The sequence below is a fragment of the Artemia sp. Qi Xiang Cuo genome, chromosome 18, assembly GCF_049724085.1.
Source record: "Artemia sp. Qi Xiang Cuo chromosome 18, ASM4972408v1, whole genome shotgun sequence".
Taxonomy (NCBI): Eukaryota; Metazoa; Arthropoda; class Branchiopoda; order Anostraca; family Artemiidae; genus Artemia; species Artemia sp. Qi Xiang Cuo.
The window spans coordinates 47,438,526-47,463,617 of record NC_142811.1 but is presented as its reverse complement, the minus strand read 5'-3'; the positions used below and the strand labels follow the sequence as shown (position 1 = coordinate 47,463,617).

The 25,092-nt window shown below is 36.7% G+C and overlaps 1 protein-coding gene across 1 annotated transcript in view; it reads left to right on the top strand.

The window, feature by feature from the left end:
* Positions 1 to 25,092, top strand: part of LOC148941575 (eukaryotic initiation factor 4A-I-like) — a 450,045-nt gene that overhangs the window by 134,468 nt on the left and 290,485 nt on the right. The window contains exon 3 of the mRNA XM_089104411.1: positions 21,730 to 22,368. Within this exon, the coding sequence (XP_088960537.1) occupies positions 21,730 to 22,368 (639 nt within the window). The remainder of the gene's footprint in view (positions 1 to 21,729; positions 22,369 to 25,092) is intronic.

Genomic DNA, 25,092 nt, shown 5'->3' with positions numbered 1-25,092 from the left:
AAAACAGCGAAGAATATTGAATTTTTTGATCCTCTTGGTCTATCGTATAAATTCTACATTCCATACATCAGCAATTTTATTGAAAGCAGTGGGAAAAACATTATTCAAAATCAACAAAGAGTACAGGATTTAACGACTAAGACATGTGGCTTTCATGCACTACTCTTTTTCATGTTCAGATGTCGTGGCTACACCTGCAAGCAGTTTATCGACATCTACGTTGACTTACCTCGATTGAACGAATTTCTTTTGGATAATATACTTACAAGTGTATTTAATATTTATTTTAGGGCCCTAATAATAAAATTTTATAAAGATGTATGTGAAATTGTTTATTAATAAAAAAAAGAATTATATAAATGATAAAACGACTTTTCTACTCCTTAGATTTCATCCACTACTAGGTATGTGTCGACAACAACTATTGGAGGTAGATTATTTGAATTCACAGTGTACTGATTCTGATGTACTGCAATGTCAGGGTCACATTTTCTACTGTAGAGTGTGACTTCACTCTTGTCATATCTATTTGTATAGTCAATGATACTATTCGCATTCATTCTATAGAATTCACATGTTTCAATTTGCGTATTTGAAGCAATTTCACAAACAGTGTCCTCAAGTGTCGAATCACATTCTGTCACTGCCAAATAAAAATCAGTGGGCTTATAATCATAACACCCATTTTATTCACAACAATTACGTATAAACCATAGTCTTTTTGTGGTCCAATTTTTGCATCTTGTAACCTGGTCATCCGCACAGACCAATAGACCCAAGCAACGATACCACTCAAGAAGTACTCCACTACCCTAAATGGGATGTGTCTTTCCAATCCGGAAGATATCCTCCCTGTCCCCTAGCTTAAATTTTTTCAACCTGACCAGAGGAGCAGAGATAGCCTCTAGGATGAGAGTCAAACACCTCTTCAAGACAGGAATTACAACCTTTAATTTTTACAGCATATCCTCTATGCAATTTACACGGGTTGCATAATCTACACTTTTCATCACACTCCTCAATCATTGTGCAATTCTCACATGATGACCAACTGCCCAGTGAGTACATACATAGTGGACATGTATGGAACATTTTGTCATGTGTTGACGCTCTCACTGCCACAATGAAACTGAGCTGGCAAAATCAAAAAATTGCCCGAGAGAGAGAGAGAGAGAGGAGTAAATCATCCTTGAGCACCATATTTCTTATGAAAAAAAAAGTCCTACGTTTCTAAGAACTACCGTTTCAAATATTATACAAAAAATCGTATTTCAGTGCAGTGATCAATATATAAAAAAGATGTTTAAATGAATTTGTAAAATAACTTCTAAGATTCATCAAATAGTCTAATGATGGAGAATCAGTTTTCATTATATCGACAAGCATTCCCCGAGAAAATATCTTACTTTGAATAGACAACTCTAGAAAATCATCATCTAGAATCAAACGTTTGTTCATAAGAATTAGATTCCTCATGATTCGATCTTTCTCTAATCTATCCATTTTTTATAGTCCTAACTCTCTCACAACCAACTTCAGACTAATCAGAATATCTTTTTTGTACTAAAAATATACGCTAGTCTACTATAGAAAAAAAAAGAAGAAAAAATACCATTGATTTAGAAACAGTTTTATTGAACATAATTACAATAATAATATTCACTGATGCATTTTGTTCTCATCAATATATTTCGATAGAACATCTAATGCTGACCGAAGTTTATTTATATGGAGAATATTTACTTTTCCAGCAAAACACAGCTGTTCCTCCTGCTTAAATTTGCTTAATGATATCACGTATCTAGCATACATAATGTCCCATTCAAGACATAGTCTACAACCAGCAGTTATTTCCACAGCCACATTGGGTACTCGTATATCGTTGCTGCTGCTGCTGTCGGTTCCATCATTAATCTCCAATAGTGTAAATGCACCACTCATTTTTTCTCCACTAATATCCTCTCAAATAAAAACTATTCTCTTTGAATTCAATTCTCCTACTAATATGAATTGTAGTGAAAACCGTTCCTTATATTCAAATCCTAATCGCCAATCAAGTTATACACGTTCCTCTTGGCAAAGAGTGTGATGACCTGCAACTACTAGAAAAACCTGTTTGGTACGGGGGCCCCAGCAAATCCAGACGAGCAACTCTACTTATACGGTCAGTCAGTCGGGTGCCCAGAACAATCCTTACGAAATTTCTCTTGAAAATATCTAGCAAATCTTCATCTGCTTTTCGAAGCGCCCATGCTTCAGAGCCACATTTGACTACTGTCATCACTGTAGCTTCTAATATTCTAATCTTGGTTTGCAGACTTATCTTCCCATTCTTCCAAACTTTTTTTAACTGTGAAAAAACACCCTGAGCCTTGGCTATTTTACTTTTAACTTCTTCAATGCTCCCACCATCTTTACTAATAATACTACCAAGGTAAGTGAAACTGCCCACCGGATCAATCCTTTCATTACCCCATGTCACATTTTCATCTTCACTTATTCCTAGCCTTAGTGACTTAGTCTTTCTTAACATTAATTTTCAAACCTATTCTAGCACCCTGAACTCGAAAAACCTCTAACGGTTCATTCATTTCACACTTCCCACCCTCTGGATTCCAATGACGTCACACGACTTAGCCCGTTTCAAACGGTCAGGTTTAATATGCTTGACGCAATTTTATATAACCCTGCCTCAGGAACCCATGGAGGAATCCCTGCTTGTAACTTAACAAGAGAACACACCTTACATAATGATTGCACATCACTGTGACGTAATAATTTTTTTTGACAATTTATTTTTCGCCTGAAACGCTCAATATATTTTGCTTTGTTTAACTTAATGACGGTGCACACTTTATGTAAGGCCAGCGTATCTTACGCAATGTCGGCATACATCATTGTTCGATAATGCCCTTTTTAGCATTTTATTTTTCGCGCGACACGTTAAACGCTTTTTTTTCTTTGGCTGTTTCTTTTTTTTCTTTAGATCTTGACCCCGCCAAAACTCAAAAGGTCATTCCCATCCAAACGGATTTACGCCTTAACTGACAGAACCACCAATCTATTTCCAATGTTCTGTATAAGAAAAATACTTTCAGTAAATAACACAATCCCCTTGACGTCAGAGGTGTTCCCTAGCGAGTGCCATTGTTTCTCCATGCACCTGCAACATTTGGCACGAAGCCGGAAAATATTGATTTTCATAGACAATGACGGTCAAGGTATTCATAGCTTTAAAAGAAAAATGTATGCTCTAATTATGCAAACCCTTTAGTCGTGCTAAACAATACATCTTAAAAACACAGACTTTGTAAATAAAACCTTTATTAATAAAAAAAACTAAGAACAATATTAAAAAACAGAAAAAAAACGTTAAAAAACACGACAAACAAAAAATAAAACGTGAAAAAAGGCTTATCGTAATATATACAAAAGAACCAACCATTATGGAAAAACACATCATAGCATGCAATACCAGGAGAATAAGGTTGATATTAGATGCAAATTTTTAGGCATTACTGAGGCTTTAACCGAGTGCCAATAACAAAAATACAGCGTATTTGAGTAATTGCTAGATTTCTCCCTCCTCCATAGAAAAAATTCTTTAACGCCTTTACCTTAACTTTTAAGCTGTAGAACATGATACTCAAAGCAAATCATGCCACATCAACATTACTTGACTGCCCCCCTATTAACACATCATCACCTCCAAGACGTTTTTGCAAAAAAATTCTTGTTAAAAATTATGCTTTAATCGGGTGATTCAAGTTTTTGCAAACCAAACTTATCATAATAACCCTCAAAACACTTCACACCTCCATGGCATTAAACAAAATCCCCCTCCGTCATCCATATGGCATCAGCCCTCACCCCCTAAGAAATTTTTAACCTTTTTCCAGCGAAAATAAGCTTCTGGAATCTAAATTAAACAGTGTTTTTTACTTGAACTGCGGGAAAACGACATTTCATTGCTAGAATGTGTTACTCCAATGCAATTCACGCCACAGAGTATTTAAAACACTTCTTGAACGAGCCTACACCTTATTTCCACTGGTTTTATAAAAAAAATGGCGACTTGATGACACCATGTGACACTCGTCATCATTATTTATGCATTTTTCTAATGCTTGAATACCCCCAATGGATATATTTTCTATTGCCATTATTTTCCAAAAATTTCCAACCTGTGCCACACTATTAATGGTCCTCTAGCGCTCTCTGGCACCCCCATCTTCATTCCTATATTATTCTCCATATATTTCCCTGCTAAAAATCATACATTAACTCCATTGTTTCATGTTTTTGCAACCCAACCCTCTGTAAATAGCATCTCAATTTCCATCCTTTCCCACACTACTACTAGGATCCTGCCTCTCTCTGACACACGCATCTTCATTCCTAAGACAGTTTTTTCGATATTTTCATGTTTAAAATCACACATTACATACATTGGATAATTTTTTCGCAACCCAGCCCTCAGTAACACACCATCTAAAATCCCATCCTGTGCCTCACTATTATTGCCCCCTGACACTCGCTGACACCCCGTTCTCATACCTAAGATATTTTCAAACATTTCCAGCTTAAAATCAAACACTAAATCCATTGTTTCATGTTTTCACAACCAAACCCTACGTAATATACTATCTCAATTCCCATCCTGTCCCACACTACTACTGGGCCCCCCTGGTACTCTCTGACCCCCCCCTCTTCATTCCTAAGATATTTTTTTTTATATATTTTCATGTTTAAAATCACAAATTAAATCAATTGGTTCATTTTTTTGCAACCCATCTCTCCGTAATACACCATATAAAATCCCATTCTGTGCCACACTATTATTAGCCCCCTGGCACTCACTGATCTCCCATCCTCATACGTAAGATATTTACAGACATTTCCATCTAAATATTACACATTAAATTCTTTGTTTCATGCTTTCGCAACCCAACCCTACGTAATAAACCATCCCAATTCCCATCCTGTGCCGCACTATTGCTGAACCTGTCCTGGCACTCTCTGACACCCCTATCTTCATACCTAGTACATTTTTCAGATATTTTCATGTTTAAAATCACGCATTAAATCCATTGGTTCATGTTTTAACAACCCAGCCCTCCGTAATACACCATCTATAATCCAATCCTGTGCCTCCTTATTACTGGCCCCCTGGCACTCTTTGCCACCCTACCCTCATACTTAAGATATTTCCAGCTAAAAATCCTTCATTACATTTATTATTTAATTTTTTCGCATCCCAACCCTACGTAATACAGCATCTCAAATCCCGTCCTGTCCCACACTATTACTGAGCCAATAATAGTGAGGCACAGGATGGTATTTTAGATGGTGTATTACTGAGGGCTGGGTTGCGAAAAAATGATCCAATGGATTTAATGTGTGATTTCAAACAGGAAAATATCTAAAAAATGTCTTAGGAATGAAGATGCGGGTGTCAGAGAGTGGCAGGGGCCTGGTAGTAGTGTGGAAGAGAATGAGAATTGAGGTGGTATTTACAGAGGGTTGGGTTGCAAAAACGTGAACCATTGGATTTAATGTGTGATTTTTAGCAGGAAAATATATGGAGAATGCTATAGGAACTAAGATGGGGGTGCCAGACAGCGCTATATGACCATTAATAGTGTGGCACAGGTTGGGAATTGTGGAAAAATAATAGTAATAGAAAAAATATCCATTCGGGGTATTCGAGCGTTAGAAAAATGCATAAATAATGATGACGAGTGTCACATGGTGTCATCAAGTCGCCATTTTTTTATAAGACCAGTGGAAATAAGGAGTAGGCTCGTTCAAGAAATGTTTTCAAATACTCTGTGGCGTGAATTGCATTGGAGTTACACATTCTAGCAATGAAATGTCGAGTTCCCGCAGTTCAAGTAAAAAACACTGTTTAATTTAGATTCCAGAAGCTTATTTTCGCTGGAAAAAGGTTAAAAATTTCTTAGGGGGTGAGGGCTGATGCCATATGGATGACGGAGGGGGATTTTTTAAAATGTCATGGCGGTGTGAACTGTTTTAAAGGTTATTATGATAAGTTTGGTTTGCAAAAACTTGAATCACCCGATTGAAGCATAATTTTTAACAAGAATTTTTTTATAAAACGTCTTGGAGGTGATGATGTGTTGATAGGGGGGCAGTCAAGTAATGTTGATGTGGCGTGATTTTCTTTGGATATCATGTTCTACAGCTTAAAAGTCAAGGTAAAGGCGTTAAAGAATTTTTTCAATGGAGGAGGGAGAAATCTAGCAATTACTCAAAAACGTTGTATTTTCATTAAGGGCACTCGGTTAAAACCTCAATAATGCCTAAAAACTTGCATCTAATATCAACCTTATTCCCCTGGTATTGCATGCTATGATATGTTTTTGTATAATAGTTGGTTCTTTTGTATATATCACGATAAGCCTTTTTTTCACGTTCTATTTTTTGTTTGTCGTGTTTTTTAACTGTTTTTTTTCTGTGTTTTTAATATTGTTGTAAGTTGTTTTTTATTAATAAAGCTTTTATTTGCAAAGTATGTGTTTTTAAGATGTATTGTTTAGCACGACTAAAGATTTTGCATAGTTTAAGCATGCATTTTCCTTTTAAAGCTATAGCCTAAATACCTTGACAGTGATTGTCTCTGAAAATCAATATTCCCCGGCTTCGTGCCAAATTTCGCTGGTGCATGGAAAAACACTGGCATTTGCTAGGGAACACCTGTAACGTCAAGGGGATTGTGTTAATTTACAGAAAATATTCCTCTAATACAGAATATTGGAAAGAAATTGGTGGTTCTCTCGGTTTAGGCGCAAATCCGTTGAATGGGAATGACCTTTCGAGTCCTGGCGGGGTGAAGATCTAAAGAAAAAAAAAACAACTAAAGAAAGACAAAAAAGCGTTGAACGTTTCGAGTGAAAAATACAATGCCAAAAACGGTACTGTCCAACAGTGATGTATGCTGACATTGTGTAAGATGCTCTGGCCTTACTTAAAGTGCGCCGTCATTAAGTTAAACAAAGAAAATTGTATTGAGCGTTTCGGGTGAAAAATAAATTGTCGAAAAAAATTATTACGTGACAGTGATGTACAATCAGTTCGTAAGCCTTGTGCTCTTGTTAAGTTACAAGCGGGGATTCTCCCATGGGTTTCTGTCTCAGGGTTACATAAAATTGTGTCAAGCATATTAGATCGGTCTGTTTGAAACGGGCTAAGTTGTGTGACGTCATTGGAGGCAAGAGGGTGTGGCAAGGGAGTCTTGCCAACTGTGTTCCCTTTAATAGAACCGATGACCACATTGCGTAGGTGTAACGGCTTGAGGGGTTGGTAGCTCCACTTATCTGACCGTTTAAGGCGTGAGGGTGTATACCGTGACGTAACAGGGCTCCTCTTGAAATCTTGTCTAGAGACAGGGTTCTCATGGGAATACACAGGGCTGTTTACCGTGACGTCAGATAGCCCTTGTAGAAACCTAATGCTATTTTCCCTATGGATGCCGTGACATGAGAGGGCTCTGCTTGCAATCTTGCCAGAGCAATGTGCTAAAAATGACCATCTAAGGTTTTTATTAGAAAAACAATAGGGGAAAATAAAGTCACCTGGATTCCAGGAAAGCCATCCAGACATATATACGGAAAAAACAACCTGGGCGTCTGCCATCTAGAAAACAGGGCTCTCTGATGTCATAGGGCTCTCACGGTAATTTTGCCTAGAAACAGGGCTCTGCTTGAGATCCTATGGAAAAAGGGATAGTACTAGTAGAGATGCCATAATATCTCCGATTGCCCACCCCTGCTGCCACCTACAACTTTTTTTACATAATTTATGGATGGTTATGTGTGTTGATCGATTTATTTGATGTTTTATGGTTTTTGTCAGTGAGAATGAAAAAACAGGAACTTTGTCACATTTATGTCTGTTTTCATGGATGGTTATGTGTGCGGGTCGATTTATTTGATGTTTTTATGGATGGTTATGTGTGTTGAACAATTTATTTGATGTTTTTATGGATTTTGTCAGTGAGAATGGAAAAACAGGAACTTTGTCACTCCCTTCTTGTTGTTGTTCGATGCAGATGTTATGAGTTTCCAGGAAACAGTATTTGTTATTGTTGTTCAAGCCAAATGTTATGAGTTCCCGGGAAACGGGGTCAATGTTGTTGTTGTTGTTTTGGGCACGCGATAGAGTCATAAGGGGGAACACGTGGTTAATGGGGTCAATGTTATTGTTGTTGTTTTGGGCACGCTCTCAGCGAATGCCAAGGTCAATGTTGTTGTTGTTGTTGTTTTGGGCACGCTCGAGCCAAATGTTATGAGTTTCCGGGGAACACCTGTGCTGTCGGTCATTAATCAAATTGTTTCCAGGGAATGTCTGACAGATGACGTCAAGTTAATTAATGTCTTTGATGCATTTTCAAAGAGAATTGTCTCCGGGACAAAGTTTAGATCACACCTGACAGTTGATGTCATGATTGATTGATTGACACGAAAGGGGAATTAATTTGTTGTTATAAAGAGAATTGATTCATGAAAGGAAAATTAACTTGGAGTTCTAACAAGAGAATCGTTTCCGAGGCAAAGTTTAGATCTTAGCTATGAATTGTTTTAGCGCGGGAATCAGGTTTCCAAATAATTGAAATGTGCCAGCGCAGGGATACCAAACAAAAGGAACACGCTGAATTACGTTTAGGGATTATTTGGGCGAAACCCTTTTAGCCATTTTATGGAATTATTTCGACGAAACAGTTAGAGACATTATAAAATATGATTTTTGAAGAGATTTTAGAAGAGAATTTAATGGTGAAACTCTGTGGTCGTTATAATACACAAGTTCCATTTAAACAGTGTTGTGAGATCCTCTACCACAACCCCAAAGGGCTCCGATCCCCCGACCCCAACCCCCAAGGGCTCCGATCCCTCAACCCCCACCCCCAACTTCCACCGGGCTCCCAAAGGACCAAACGGCCCTCAAGTGCCGCCCAGACCCCTAAACACCCACCCCAGGCATCCAAAGGCCCTCCCTCGGTCCCCAAAGGTCCCCGGGCTCCCAAAAGACCAATCGGTGCTCAAGGGCCCCCTCAGACCCCCAAACGCCCTCCCTGGGCCCCAAAGGCCCTCCCCCGGTCCCCAAAGGGCCCCTCGGCTCCCAAAACACAAATCGGCCCTCAAGTGCCGCCCAGACCCCTAAACACCCTCCCCAGGCTCCCAAAGGCCATCCCTTGGTCCCCAAAGGTCCCCACGGCCCCCCAAAAGACCAATCGGTGCTCAAGGGCCCCCGGATCCCCAAAAGACCTCCCCGGCCCCCCCCCGCCCCAAAGAGTCCCCTCTCCATTTTTTAAATACTTTTTTATGGCTTTATTATATCTTTTCTGAACAAGTTCCTTTCTTAATTTCATTCCTAAACCCATTTTCCAACCTCAAAGAGTCCCCTCCCCATTTCCTAAATACTTTCTTGAATTTTTTTAACATGGTATTTTTTTTTTAACTTTTTTACGGATCTTAAAATGACATGAACACAAAAAAAACTCGCACACACACACACGCACAAAAACTTACACACACACACAAAACTTACACACACACACACGAAAACTTACACACACACACAAACTTACTCACACACACAAAAAACTTACACCCACACAAAAGCTTACACACACAAAAACTTACACACACACACACAAACTTACACACACACTCAAAAACTTACATGCACACAAAAACTTACATGCACACAAAAACTTACACACACACAAAAACTTACATGCACACAAAAACTTACACACACACGAAAACTTACACACACGCACAAAAACTTACACACACACACAAAAACTTACACACACACACAGAAACTTACACACACACACACAAAACTTACACACACACGCACAAAACTTACACACACACAAAGACACACACACACACACACAGACACACACACACACAAACTTACACACACACACGAAAACTTACACACACACGAAAACTTACACACACACAAAAGCACACACACACACACACACACACACAAAACTTACACACACAGCACACACACAAACACACACACACACACAACACACACACACACACACACACACACACACACACACACACACACACACACACACACACACACACACACACACACACACACACACACACACACACACACACACACACACACACACACACACACACACACACACACACACACACACACACACACACACACACACACACACACACACACACACACACACACACACACACACACACACACACACACACACACACACACACACACACACACACACACACACACACACACACACACACACACACACACACACACACACACACACACACACACACACACACACACACACACACACACACACACACACACACACACACACACACACACACACACACACACACACACACACACACACACACACACACACACACAGATACACACACACAAACACACATAAACAGACACATACACACACAAACAAAAACACACAAAAAAAAACACAAAAACAAACAAAAACAAAAACAAAGAGAAACAAACACAAAAAAACAAACACACACTCACACACACACACACACAAACACACACCCACACACAAACAGACACACACACACACACACACACAAAAACTTACACATGCACACAAAAACTTACATGCACACAAAAATTTACACACACAATTAGACAAAAAATTACAATCTTTATGCACAGTTATGTTTAAGCAATAAATATCTTAAGCCTCAACCGTTTTTATTCTTTAAAATAGTCCATCGACATAAAAAATATACTTTCAGATTCAACATGTCAGGGACAAAAAACTTACAGGCTCAGCATGTAAGAGGACCCTAAATGTTCATCCCAAAAAAGGTAATTTAACCCTTAACTCTTGATGAATTTCTCTGAAATTACACTTTCAGGTTCAGCATTTAAGAGAACCCTACCTGTTAATCCCAAAAAAGGTAAGTTAACCCTAAACGCTTAATGAATTTCTCTGAAATCACACTTTCAGGTTCAGCATGTAGGAGAACCCTAAATGCTCATCTCTAAAAAGGTAGGTTAACCCTAAACGCTTAAAGAATTTCTCTGAAATCACACTTTCAGGTTAGGTTAGGTAGGACCCCCACCCCCACTAACCCAGCCCCCATTTAATGTCCGTGGTAGAAGTCTATACAAAATTTAATGTCCTTGGTAAAAGCATATATGAGATTCAGAATAGATATTTTTATAGTCATAGAATAACTAGACACAAACATTCAGATTTTCCCAAAGTTAAGGGGGGAGTAAAGGTCAACTGCGAAGATATTTAGTCTAAGAAACTAGAATATGACGTTACAACCCTTCTCTAATAACTAGTGAAAACCAAGAACTCAAACGCAGATGGACTACTGTTTGCTATTTACTACATTGCAGCTACTGCTGCAACCATGATAACTTGATGAACATTTCTAATTTTAACAATTTCTTGCACACATCCTTCAAACATAATAAACTCTGCCTTGAAGAGATTTTCTGTATTTTCCTATAATTTCAAGCTCCTTTCATATAAACATTATTTTTTGCTGAGTCGATGAGTCCTCCCCCCCCCCTCCATAATTAATTACCCCTTCTTTGCCCTAGATTTGAGATTGAACACCAAATTAAACAAATGAGAGACAAACAAGGCTAAAATAATTGATCCCCAGTTACCTTAGAAAATATAGCCTTCCTTGAAGTTGCAATCGTCTTTAAAAATCGAAAGATTGTTAATGTTTAAACTTTTACGTTTCTTATAAATGTAATAAACAGGATTACTTAATATTTTTCAATATAACCATAACTTTCATGTCTAAAATTGATCAATTAGTCGCAAACTTTTTTTTTTACATATGGAGAGAGATTTAATGTCCTTGGTAGAAGTCCATACAAGATTTAATGTCCTTGGTAAAAGCATATATGAGATTCAGAATTGATATTTTTATGGTCATAGAATAACTAGACACAAACATTCAGATTTTCCCAAAGTTAAGGGGGGGGGAGTAAAGGTCAACTGCGAAGATATTTAGTCTAAGAAACTAGAATATGATGTTACAACCCTTCGCTAATAACTAGTGAAAACCAAGAACTCAAACGCAGATGGACTACTGTTTGCTATTTACTACATTGCAGCTACTGCTGCAACCATGATAACTTGATGATCATTTCTAATTTTAACAATTTCTTGCACACATCCTTCAAACATAATAAACTCTGCCTTGAAGAGATTTTCTGTATTTTCCTATAATTTCAAGCTCCTTTCATATAAACATTATTTCTTGCTGAGTCGATGAGTCCTCCCCCCCCCCCTCCAAAATTAATTACCCCTTCTTTGCCATAGATTTGAGATTGAACACCAAATTAATCAAATGAGAGACAAACAAGGTTAAAATAATTGATCCCGAGCTACCTTAGAAAATATAGCCTTCTTTGAAGTTGCAATCATCTTTAAGAATCGACATATTTTTAATGTTTAAACTTTTACGTTTATTATAAATGTAATAAACAGAATTACTTAATATTTTTAAATATAACCATAACTTTCATGTCTAAAATTCATAAATTACTCGCAAACTTGTTTTTTTTTTTTTTTTTACATATGGGGAGAGATTTAATGTCCTTGGTAGAAGTCTATACAAGATTTAATGTCCTTGGTAAAAGCCTGTACGTAATTTCCCTTTTCATATACAGAATAATTTTTCTTTGTCTTAAGTTTTAGTGTTGCTTCTTAGTTCCAACCGAAAACTTATTTTTTAATTTGATGTTTTACCATTTTCAAATCATACCATAAATATCCGTTTGAATATACCCTCTCTTATCAGTTTTATTCGATCTGAGAACTGGTTCGATTCGAAAAGCAAACATTCTTTCTAGTCTTTAGACTTTTCATGCATAGTAAACGTGATTATGCTATGTAATTTGTAGGACCGATAGTGTTTTCCTTCAAAAACTTTCTCATACAGCTAACCATTGATGTAAAACTATTAAACTAATTCATTTTAAATATTTGCAATTAGAATAAAAAGCAAATTCTGTGTGTACATACTAGCTAGCACAGACCCAGAAGGGCTGAGTTCACATTTTAGAGACAAAAAGTGCACAAAAAAAGCAAATATAATAGAAATTTAAAATCTCCCTTCCCCCCAAACTCAAAATTTCTGGGGGGGGAGGGTTGACATATTTCCATTGTATTTTTAATATTTTCCTTTGGAAAACACACCGAAAAGCCAAATTAAGGGCTAAATTTGTGAGTTTTTCATTGACAATTCTTTTTTAGCCAAGCCCTTATAATCAATGAAACATAATTCATTGTATTTTACATATTTTTGATTGGAAAACACACCGAACGGTCATATTATTTGAACTTACATCAAACGTTGGAGAGCTTACATTTGAAGAACTATCCATTATTTGCATATATTGTTCTTTATTTCAGCCTATACTGATTTCTAAGACTTCAAAACCCTGAAATATACTGACCTAACGGTTATCTATTTGCGAAAATCGTACTAGGTCACGCTCTTAGAACAATAATTATCTTTTCTGTCCATCACTTAACACGCGCAGGAAATTACCACATCACTCACGGGGAACAGATTCAAAACAATACTTCATAAATCATATGGTCTAATTGCGACAAACGTGGCATGTCCAATGCAGATTAAAACCAGAAAAGAACAGAAACGCATAAAAATAAGAAAAAAGGGAATTGCAACCAATCACATGTCGAGGCTTAATATTCTCAAGGTTTTAGCTTTTGACGGATAACACTAAACCTAAGGAAATTTATGTATTTAGAATCAACGTATAAAGCCAATCATTTTCATAGATCTATAATTACTAAAATTCTGTTTTTTAGAGTTATGGTTACTTTCGGACCAGTTGCACTTTACTTTCACCTTGTTTCCCAAAAACTGTTTAAAATTAGGGTTTTTTTTTAGGTGTTTTCGTTTTTGCTTTATTGTTCGACATGATATGAATTCTGCAACAGGATGGTCGTTGAAATTTCTTAATGACTAAAGATTTTTTTAACAAAAAATGACTGAAGTGTTTTGGGGGGAGATGGGTTGATTGGTAGAAGGATCTATTAGGATAGTTATAATGGAGGCAGAGTTGATAGCGAAAAACCCGTGTGGATGAGTTGAAATAAAAAATATTAACAAGAAATGGCTGAAAAGTGTTTTGGGGGAGATGGGTTGATTGGCAGAAGGATTTAATAGCGAAGTTATAGCGGAGGGTAAGTTGCTAGTGAAAAATCCAAGCTAATTGGATTTAAATTATTTCAAGAGAGACAAGTTAGCACTATAAAGAGAAATGTAAGCCTTTCAGAGAACTTTCAGGAATGGGTCTACAGGCTAATCAGTTCACTATAAAAAGGTGACCCCCCCCCACCTCCGTGTTACGGGGACCGATATCCTGAGACGAATGAGACCCTCACCACCAAGGTCAGGGTAGGTTAGAGTAGGTTAGGTCACCTAACATTTCTAGGTTAACTTACATCAGGTTATGTGGCGCGCCACTTAACCTGATGTAAGTTAACCTAGAAATGTTAGGTAACCTAACCTAATTTCCTTAGGTTTAATGTGATCCGTCAAAAGCTAAAACCTTGAGAATATTAAGCCTCGACATGTGATTGGTTGCAAGTCCCTTTTTTCTTATTTTTATGCGTTTCTGTTCTTTTCTGTTTTTAATCTACATTGGACATGCCACGTTTGTCGCAATTAGACCATATGATGTATGAAGTCTTGTTTTGAATCTGTTGCCCGTGAGTGATGTGGTAATTTCCTGTGCGTGTTAAGTGATGGACAGAAAAGATAATTATTGTTCTAAGAGCGTGACCTAGTACGATTTTCGCAAATAGATAACCGTTAGGTCAGTATATTTCTAGGTTTTGAAGTTTTAGAAATCAGTATAGGCTGAAATAAAGAACAATATATGCAAATAATGGATAGTTCTTCAAATGTAAGCCCTCCGACGTTTGATGTAAGTTCAAATAATATGACAGTTCGGTGTGTTTTCCAATCAAAAATATGTAAAATACAATGAATTATTTTTCATTGATTATAAAGGCTTGGCTAAAAAAGAATTGTCAATGAAAAACTCACGAATTTAGCCCTTAATATGGCTTTTCGGTGTGTTTTCCAAAGGAAAATATTCAAAATACAATGAAAATATGTCAACCCTCCCCCCCCCAGAACATGTTTGTTTGGGGGGACGGGAGATTTTAAATTGCGATTATATTTGCTTTTTTGTGTGCACTTTTTGTCTCTAAAATGTGAATTCAGCCCTTCTGGGTCTGTGGTAGCTAATACGGCCACACAGAATTTGCTTTTTATTCTAATTGCAAATATTTAAAATGAATTAGTTTAATAGTTTTACATCAATGGTTAGCTGTATGAGAAAGTTTTTGAAGGAAAACACTATCGGTCCTACAAATTACATAGCATAATCAAGTTTACTATGCATGAAAAGTCTAAAGACTAGAAAGAATGTTTGCTGTTCGAATCGAACCAGTACTCAGATCGAATTAAACTGATAAGAGAGGGTATATTCAAACGGATATTTATGGTATGATTTGAAAATGGTAAAACATCAAATTAAAAAATAAGTTTTCGGTTGGAACTAAGAAGCAACAATAAATATTAAGACGAATAAAAATTTTTATTTATATTAAGATTGGAATTACGCAACGGCTATTACATTGGTAATTAAATATTTTATATAATTATACCATTGACATTAAATCCTTCCCAAAATTTAAAAAAAAAAAAAAAAAAAAAAAAAAAAAAAAAAAAAACGTTGGCGAATTATTGATTAATTTTATAAATGAAAGTTATGGTTATATTGAAAAAAATTAATTAATTATTTTTATTACATTTATAAGAAACGTAAAAATTTAAACATTAGCAATATGTCGATTCTTAAAGGTGATTGTAACTTCAAAGAAGGCTATATTTTCTAAGGTAACTTGGGATCAATTATTTTAACCTTGTTTGTCTCTCATTTGTTTAATTTGGTGTTCAATCTCAAATCTATGGCAAAGAAGGGGTAATTAATTTTGGAGGGGGGGGGGAGGACTCATCGACTCAGCAAAAAATAATGTTTATATGAAAGGAGCATGAAATTATAGGAAAATACAGAAAATCTCTTCAAGGCTGAGTTTATTATGTTTGAAGGATGTATGCAAGAAATTGTGAAAATTAGAAATGATCATCAAGTTATCATGGTTGCAGTAGTAGCTGCAATGTAGTAAATAGCAAACAGCAGTCCATCTGCGTTTGAGTTCTTGGTTTTCACTAGTTATTAGCGAAGGGTTGTAACATCATATTCTAGTTTCTTAGACAAATATCTTCGCAGTTGACCTTTACTCCCACCCCTTAACTGTGGGAAAATCTGAATGTTTGTGTCTAGTTATTCTATGACCATAAAAATATCAATTCTGAATCTCATATATGCTTTTACCAAGGACATTAAATCTTGTATAGACTTCTACCAAGGACATTAAATCTCTCCCCGTATGTAAAAAAAAAACAAGTTTGCGACTAATTGATGAATTTTAGACATGAAAGTTATGGTTATATGGAAAAATATTAAGTAATCCTGTTTATTAAATTTATAAGAAAATTAAAAGTTTGAACATTAACAATCTTTTGATTTTTAAAGACGATTGCAACTTCAAGGAATGCTATATCTTCTAAGGTCACTTGGGATCAATTATTTTAGCTTTGTTTGTCTCTCATTTGTTTAATTTGGTGTTCAATCTCAAATCTTTGGCAAATAAGGGGTAATTAATTTGGAGGGAGGGGGGAGGACTCATCGACTCAGCAAGAAATAATGTTTATATGAAAGGAGCTTGAAATTATAGGAAAATACAGAAAATCTCTTCAAGGCAGAGTTTATTATGTTTGAAGGATGTGTGCAAGAAATTGTTAAAATTAGAAATGATCATCAAGTTATCTTGGTTGCAGCAGTAGCTGCAATGTAGTAAATAGCAAACAGTAGTCCATCTGCGTTTGAGTTCTTGGTTTTCACTAGTTATTAGCGAAGGGTGGTAACATCATATTCTAGTTTCTTAGACTAAATATCTTCGCAGTTGACCTTTACTCCCCCCCCCTTAACTTTGGGAAAATCTGAATGTTTGTGTCTAGTTATTCTATGACTATAAAAATATCTATTCTGAATCTCATATATGCTTTTACCAAGGACATTAAATCTTGTATAGACTTCTACCAAGGAAATTAAATCGGGGGTGGGTTTGGGGGGGGCGGGGTCCTACCTAACCTAACCTGAAAGTGGGATTTCAGAGAAATTCTTTAAGCGTTTAGGGTTAACTTACCTTTTTAGAGATGAGCATTTAGGGTTCTCATACATGCTGAACCTGAAAGTGTGATTTCAGAGAAATTCTTTAAGCGTTTAGGGTTAACTTACCTTTTTTTGGGATGAGCATTTAGGGTTCTCTTACATGCTGAACCTGAAAGTGTAATTTCAGAGAAATTCTTTGAGCGTTTAGGGTTAACTTACCTTTTTTGGGATGAGCATTTAGGGTTCTCTTACATGCTGAACCTGAAAGTTTGTTCCCCGACATGTTGAATCTGAAAGTATAATTTTCATGTCGATGGACTATTCTAAAGAATAAAAACGGTTGAGGCTTAAGATATTTATTGCTTAAACATAACTCTGCATAAACATCGTAATTTTTTGTCTAATGGTGTGTGTAAGTTTTTGTGTGCATGTTAGTTTTCGTGTGCATGTGTATGTTTGTGTGTGTGTGTGTGTGTGTGTGTGTGTAAGTTTTTTTGTGTGTGTGTAATTTTTGGCGTGTGAGTGTGTTTGTTATCGTGTGTGTGTGTAATTTTTCGCGTGTTTGTGTGTTAGTTTTTGTGTGTGTGTGTAAGTTTTTGTGCGTGTGTGTAAGTTTTTGTGTGTGTGTGTAAGTTTTGGCGTGTGTGTGTAAGTTTTTGTGTGTGTGTAAGTTTTTGTGTGCATGTAAGTTTTTGTGTGCATGTAAGTTTTTGAGTGTGGGTGTAAGTTTTTGTGTGTGTGTGTAAGTTTGTGTGTGTGTGTGTGTGTTAGTTTTTGTGTGTGTAAGTTTTGGAGTTTGTGTGTAAGTTTTCGTGTGTGTATGTGTCAGTTTTGTGATGAAATTCTTTAAGCGTTTAGGGGTAACTTACCTTTTTTGGGATGAGTATTTAGGGTTCTCTTACATGCTGAACCTGACAGTGTAATTTCAGAGAAATTCTTTGAGCGTTTAGGGTTAACTTACCTTTTTTGTGATGAGCATTTAGGGTTCTCTTACATGCTGAACCTGAAAGTGTAATTTCAGAGAAATTCTTTGAGCGTTTAGGGTTAATTTACCTTTTTTGGGATGAGCATTTAGGGTTCTCTTACATGCTGAACCTGAAAGTTTGGTCCCTGACATGTTGAATCTGAAAGTATAATTTTCGTGGCGATGGACTATTCTAAAGAATAAAACGGTTGGGACTTAAGATATTTATTGCTTAAACATAACTGTGCATAAATATCGTAATTTTTTTGTCTAAATGTGTGTGTGTGTGTAAGTTTTTGTGTGCATGTAAGTTTTTGTGTGGATGTGTAAGGTTGTGTGTGAGTGTGTGTGTGTGTGTGAGTTTGTGTGTGTGGGTGTGTGTGTTTGTTTGTGTGTGTGTGTGTGTTTTTGTGTGTGTGTAAGTTTTGGCGTGCGTGTGTGTAAGTTTTCGTGTGTGTGTGTGTGTTTTCGTGTGTGTGTGTGTATGTGTTTGTGTGTGTGTGTGTGTAAGTTTTTGTGCGTGTGTTTAAGTTTTTGTGTGTATGTGTGTGTAAGTTTTTGTGCGTGTGTGTAAGTTTTTGTGTGTGTGTGTGTAAGTTTTGGTGTGCATGTAAGTTTTTGCGTGTGTGTGTAAGTTTTTGTGTGAATGTAAGTTTTAGTGTGCATGTGTAATTTTTTGTGTGTGTGTGTTTTTTGTGCGTGTGTGTGTAATTTTTTGTGTGTGTGTGTAAGTTTTCGTGTGTGTGTGTAAGTTTTCGTGTGTGTGTGTGTGTGTGTGTGTGTGTGTGTGTGTTAGTTTTTGTGCGTGTGTGTAAGTTTTTGTGTGTGTGTGTGTGTGTAATTTTTTGTGTGTGTGTATTTTTTTTTTTGAATTTTTGATATTTAGTGCTTTTTATTTTTTTCGTTTTTGTTAAAGTTTTGTGTGTGTGTGTTATTTTTTTTGTGTGTGTGTGTGTAAGTTTTTTTGTGTGTGTGTAAGTTTTGGAGTGTGTGTTAAAGTTTTCGTGTGTGTTTGTGTAAGTTTTCGTGTGTGTGTGTGTAAGTTTATGTGTGTGTGTAAGTTTTTGTGCGTGTGTGTAAGTTTTTGTGTGTGTGTAAGTTTTTGTGTGCATGTAAGTTTTTGCATTTGGGTGTAAGTTTTTTTTTGTGTGTGTGTGTGTGTAAGCTTTTGTGTGGGTGTAAGTTTTTTGTGTGTGTGTGAGTAAGTTTGTGTGTGTGTAAGTTTTTGTGTGTGTAAGTTTGTGCGTGTGTGTTTAAGTTTTTGTGTGTGTAAGTTTTGGCGTATGTGTGTAAGTTTTCGTGTGTATGTGTAAGTTTTGTGTGTGTGTAAGTTTTTGTGCGTGTGTGTGTGTGCGAGTTTTTTTTGTGTTCATGTCATTTTAAGATCCGTAAAAAAGTTAAAAAAATAAATACTATGTTAAAAAAATTCAAGAAAGTATTTACGAAATGGGGAGGGGACTCTTTGAGGTTGGAAAATGGGTTTAGGAATGACATTATGAAAGGAACTTGTTCAGAAAAGATATAATAAAGCCATAAAAAAGTATTAAAAAAATGGAGAGGGGACTCTTTGGGGGGGGGGGGGGTGGGGAGGTCTCTTGGGGATCCGGGGGCCCTTGAGCACCGATTGGTCTTTTGGGGGCCCGTGGGGACCTTTGGGGACCGAGGGATGGCCTTTGGGAGCCGGGGGAGGGTGTTTAGGGGTCTGGGCGGCACTTGAGGGCCGATTGGTCGGTTGGGAGCCCGGTGGACCTTTGGGGAACGGGGGAGGACCTTTGGGGCCCAGGGAGGGCGGTTGGGGGTCTGTGGGGGCACTTGCGCACCGATTGGTCTTTTGGGTGCGCGGGGACCTTTGGGGACCGTGCGAGGGCTTTTGATAGCCTGGAGAGGGTGTTTTGGGATCTGGGCGGCACTTGAGGGCCGTTTTGTCCTTTGGGAGCCCGGTGGACCTTTGGGGTTGGGGTAGTGGGATCGGAACCCTTGGGGGTTGGGTTTGTGGGATCGGAGCCCTTTGGGGTTGTGGTAGAGGATCTCACAACACTGTTCAAATGGAACTTGTGTATTATAACGACCACAGAGTTTCACCATTAAATTCTCTTCTAAAATCTCTTCAAAAATCATATTTTATAACGTCTCTAACTGTTTCGTCGAAATAATTCCATAAAATGACTAAAAGGGTTTCGCCCAAATAATCCCTAAACGTAATTCAGCGTGTTCCTTTTGTTTGGCGTCCCTGCGCTGGCACATTTCAATTATTTTGAAACCTGATTCCCGCGCTAAAACAATTCATCGCTAAGATCTAAACTTTGCCTCGGAAACGATTCTCTTGTTAGAACTCCAAATTAATTCCCCTTTCGTGAATCAATTCTCTTTAGAACAACAAATTATTTCCCCTTTCGTGTCAATCAATCAATCATGACATCATCTGTCACGTGTGATCTAAACTTTGTCCCGGAGACAATTCTCTTTGGAAATGCATCAAAGACATTAATTAACTTGACGTCATCTGTCAGACATTCCCTGGAAACAATTTGATTAATGACTGACAGCACAAGTGTTCCCCGGAAACTCATAACATTTGGCTCGAGCGTGCCCAAAACAACAACAACAACAACATAGACCTTGGCATTCGCTGAGAGCGTGCCCAAAACAACAACAATAACATTGACCCCATTAACCACGTGTTCCCCCTTATGACTCTATCGCGTGCCCAAAACAACAACAACAACATTGACCCCGTTTCCCGGGAACTCATAACATTTGGCTTGAACAACAATAACAAATACTGTTTCCCGGAAACTCATAACATCTGCATCGAACAACAACAAGAAGGGAGTGACAAAGTTCCTGTTTTTCCATTCTCACTGACAAAATCCATAAAAACATCAAATAAATTGATCAACACACATAACCATCCATGAAAACAGACATAAATGTAACAAACTTCCTGTTTTTTCATTCTCACTGACAAAATCCATAAAACATCAAATAAATCGATCAACACACATAACCATCCATAAACTATGTAAAAAAAGTTGTAGGTGGCAGCACGGGTGGGCAATCGGAGATATTATGGCATCTCTACTAGTACTCTGCTTGAAACTGGAACCCTTCCCCACTATTCCTACTGGCTTATTATTCTACGCTTTTTTATTCTTCGTCTATTTGAAGGGATCCTCGCGTAATGACGTCTTTACTATGTCTGCATTTTATGTTTCTGGACAACGATTCTAAAATGATAATTTTAGGTTGATAAGTCTCAACATTTGTATTTGTCCATTACATGTGCTGATATTTACTTGATTTTTATGTTTATATATAATTAAAGTGTTAAAATACCATTACTGACACAATCTAATAACAAATGCAAGATAACAAAATTGATGTTCCCTTTAATGATTTTTATTATCTCTAATATATAGGTGTCAAAATTGAACGAAAAAATCGTGGCCCAGGGAGAGATTGTTCGAAGTTTGAAAGCAAGTAAAGCCGATAAAACCTTAATTGATCAGCATATTAAAACGTTATTGACCCTCAAAGCTGATTTTAAGATGGCTACTGGCTCGAAATGGAAGCCCAGCGCTGCCACTAGAAATTGTAAAGTAGGAGTAGTAGAACCAGCAGATCAAATCTATACTGAAACTACTGTTAAAGCAGACGAGGTCAGAGACCCAAAATCTAAAAAAGCAGAAAAAGCTGTCATAGATAATGAACCGAAAGCCTTATTGACCATGAAAGGTGAGTTTAAGACAGTAACTGGCATAAATTGGAAGCCTACAGCTGTACCATCACTAGCTACATCTGAACCAGCAGATGTACTGAATTATGAAATTGCATTGAAAATGGACAAGGTAAGAGACCTGAAATCTAAAAAGGCAGATAAAGCCATTGTTGATAATGAAGTGATGGAATTACTTCATTTAATGTCAGAGTTCAATCTACTTACTGGTGCCGATTGGAAACCTGTCTCCGAGGCAAAAGCAATAGCCGCTGCGAAGGAGAATGGAAACACCACTGATGAAAAAGAACAACTGAAGAGAATTAAAGAACATAAAAATATGGTAAGAACTACTAAGGTTGTTCCTTTTTTTCCTTTTTATCATCTGTGTTATTTATTTTTTATATATTTGAGATCAATTATTAACAAAAACTTGTTAATAATTGATGAACTACTTCTAGTGTCAAAGCATGATATGCAGGAGAGATAAAAAATAATTCTTCAGAACAAAATAAAAATAACAATAATTAACATTAACTTCAGAAGGGATTAATAAACAAGACATAACTACAACATGGTGTTCCTTGCTACCACTCCTCAACTCCTTCCTTAACACACATCAATAAAAATCTAACATTAGTTTTAATGTTGTAATCTCATTTTATTCTATTAATTATGCATCCTATTAATTTGATAATTAAAACCATATTTAGAATGTGATCTATTCTTCAAGAGCCGTTTAAATTCACTTAAATCACTGCTTTTAATATCTTCATTTAACGAATGTCATAGCTTGCCATAACTTTAGAAGAATTTTGTTTTGTTTTTGACCTTGTGCCATGGGAATGAACCTCATTAGCATGTGTGAATGCACTTAGAAAAATTAGACTTAACTTTGACGTAATTATACATGACAAGGCATACACAAAAACCACAGAAAGGCCACTGAAAGTGCTTATAACCTAAAGTAACCCTCACGACACAATTCAAAAAGGCTTAAATTAGCAAATAATATAATAATAGTAATTTGCAAAACTCAGACCGGACAAAGGATTGAGGGAAAAGTCCCCAGCCATATTTAGCTTCAATGCAAATTATAGGGATGGACTAAAATAAAATATACAGATTGTTTCCTTGAGGAAATAGTGTTTAAGTTGTCAAATTGTACCAACATTTCTAGCTAACTACCACAAATCACTATCAATCAATAAATAAAAGTCAGAGCGACCAGAAATTACGATAAATAGCCGATTAGAAGAGAGAGAGATTTATTTTAAACAAACAATCAATTTAACAGAAGTTTAGTGGCCACCCCAAGAAGTAAAAACTTGTCCAAGGGGGTGGCAAAAATACACTAACATAACAAAACAGCAATAAAAAAAAAAAAAACGAAAAAAATAATAACCTAACTATAAAACAGTCCCCAAACAGCACCACAAACCTTAAACCTTAAAATTTTCATTAAATTTTCAATAATATTCATAATCAACACCCCCAGGAGCCATAAAAATTTACCAATATCATTATTAAAAAAAAAAAAAAAAAAAAAAAAAAACCTAGAATTCAAACTTAATAAAAAGCATCCCGTTAATTACTATATTAAACGAAGAAATATCACCTATATTTTTTATATTTTGATCAAGATGGTTCCAACTTATGATCCCCCTGTGAAGCAAAGAAAACATCGATCGGGCCGAAACTACCAGTGGAATATTAATCTCTGCAGATGACCTAGTATCATAATCATGGAAAGAAGATCTCAGGTTAGCCAAGCTATCAAAACACGGGAGGTTTATACCCCTCTGAATCCTAAAAATGAATAGAAGTGTATACAACTCTCTTAATCCAGCAGCTGGCAGTATCTTTACACGTTCAGACACGTTTCGTACCGAATCCCGGGGTTGTAGTCCATCTAACAGCCGAACAGTGTTGTTTTGTAGAACTCGTATTGGCCGAGAACTAGAAGGAAATGTTCCAAGCCAAACGCTACTGCAATACAACATATATGGATGGATAAGGGAATAATAAAGAAGGCGCATGACAAAAGGAGGAAAAAAATGCTTAAGTTTTCTCATTATACCCAGGTTACGAGACACGGTTTTGCAAACATAATGTACTTGGCGCTTGAATGATAACACATCATTAATATAAACCCCCAGGTACTTATCAGAACACATCCGCTTTAAAGCTCCATACTGTGTTTCAATATCCTGAAACCATGGATAAAAATCTGGTGAACGGGAAAAAATAACAAAATTAGTCTTACCCAGAGTAATCTTTAATCTATTTACCCTCAACCAGGAATATAACCTTTCAATAGCATCTTTCATCGATGTCTGAAGTAATTCTTCTGTCTTAGCGGTACCAACAGCAACTGTGTCATCAGCAAATAATGACACCGTCTCATTCCTGTGATTTTTGACCATATCACTAACATTAAAACAACAACCTGGGATACAATCAGGTATATCATTAATTTACAATAGAAAAAGAATCGGACCAAGAACTGACCCCTGCGGGACACCACTAGTCACTGGGCGGGCGCCTGATTGTATACAAGTCATCTCTACAAACTGGTACCGGTTACTAAGGAATCTCCGTATAAAGTCAAGAGCTTTACCTCGGATCCCATAGACCTCACATTTTTCCAGGAGTAGGCCATGGTCAACTGTATCAAAAGCCTTCTGTAAGTCTAGAAACACTGCACCAACCTTAAATCCTTCATCTAAAGCTATGTTAATTATACTAGTAAAAAATATCAATGCATCCTCTGTCTTCCTATATTTTCTGAAACCGAACTGATTATTACTCAAAAATTTAAACTTCTCTAAAAAATAGGTCAAACGATTACTAAAACATTTTTCAGTAAGACGAGAAATAACTGGCAAGACTGATATTGGGCGACAATTACCCAAATCATTTCTACCACCACCTTTATAAACCGGTGTCACTCTTACATTTTTCAAACAATCTGGAAACCTTCCTTGACGGAAGCAATCATTAATCAGTGATGTCAAAACACCAGATATACAAGGGAAAATGTATTTTGGAATTTTTAGGCTAACTA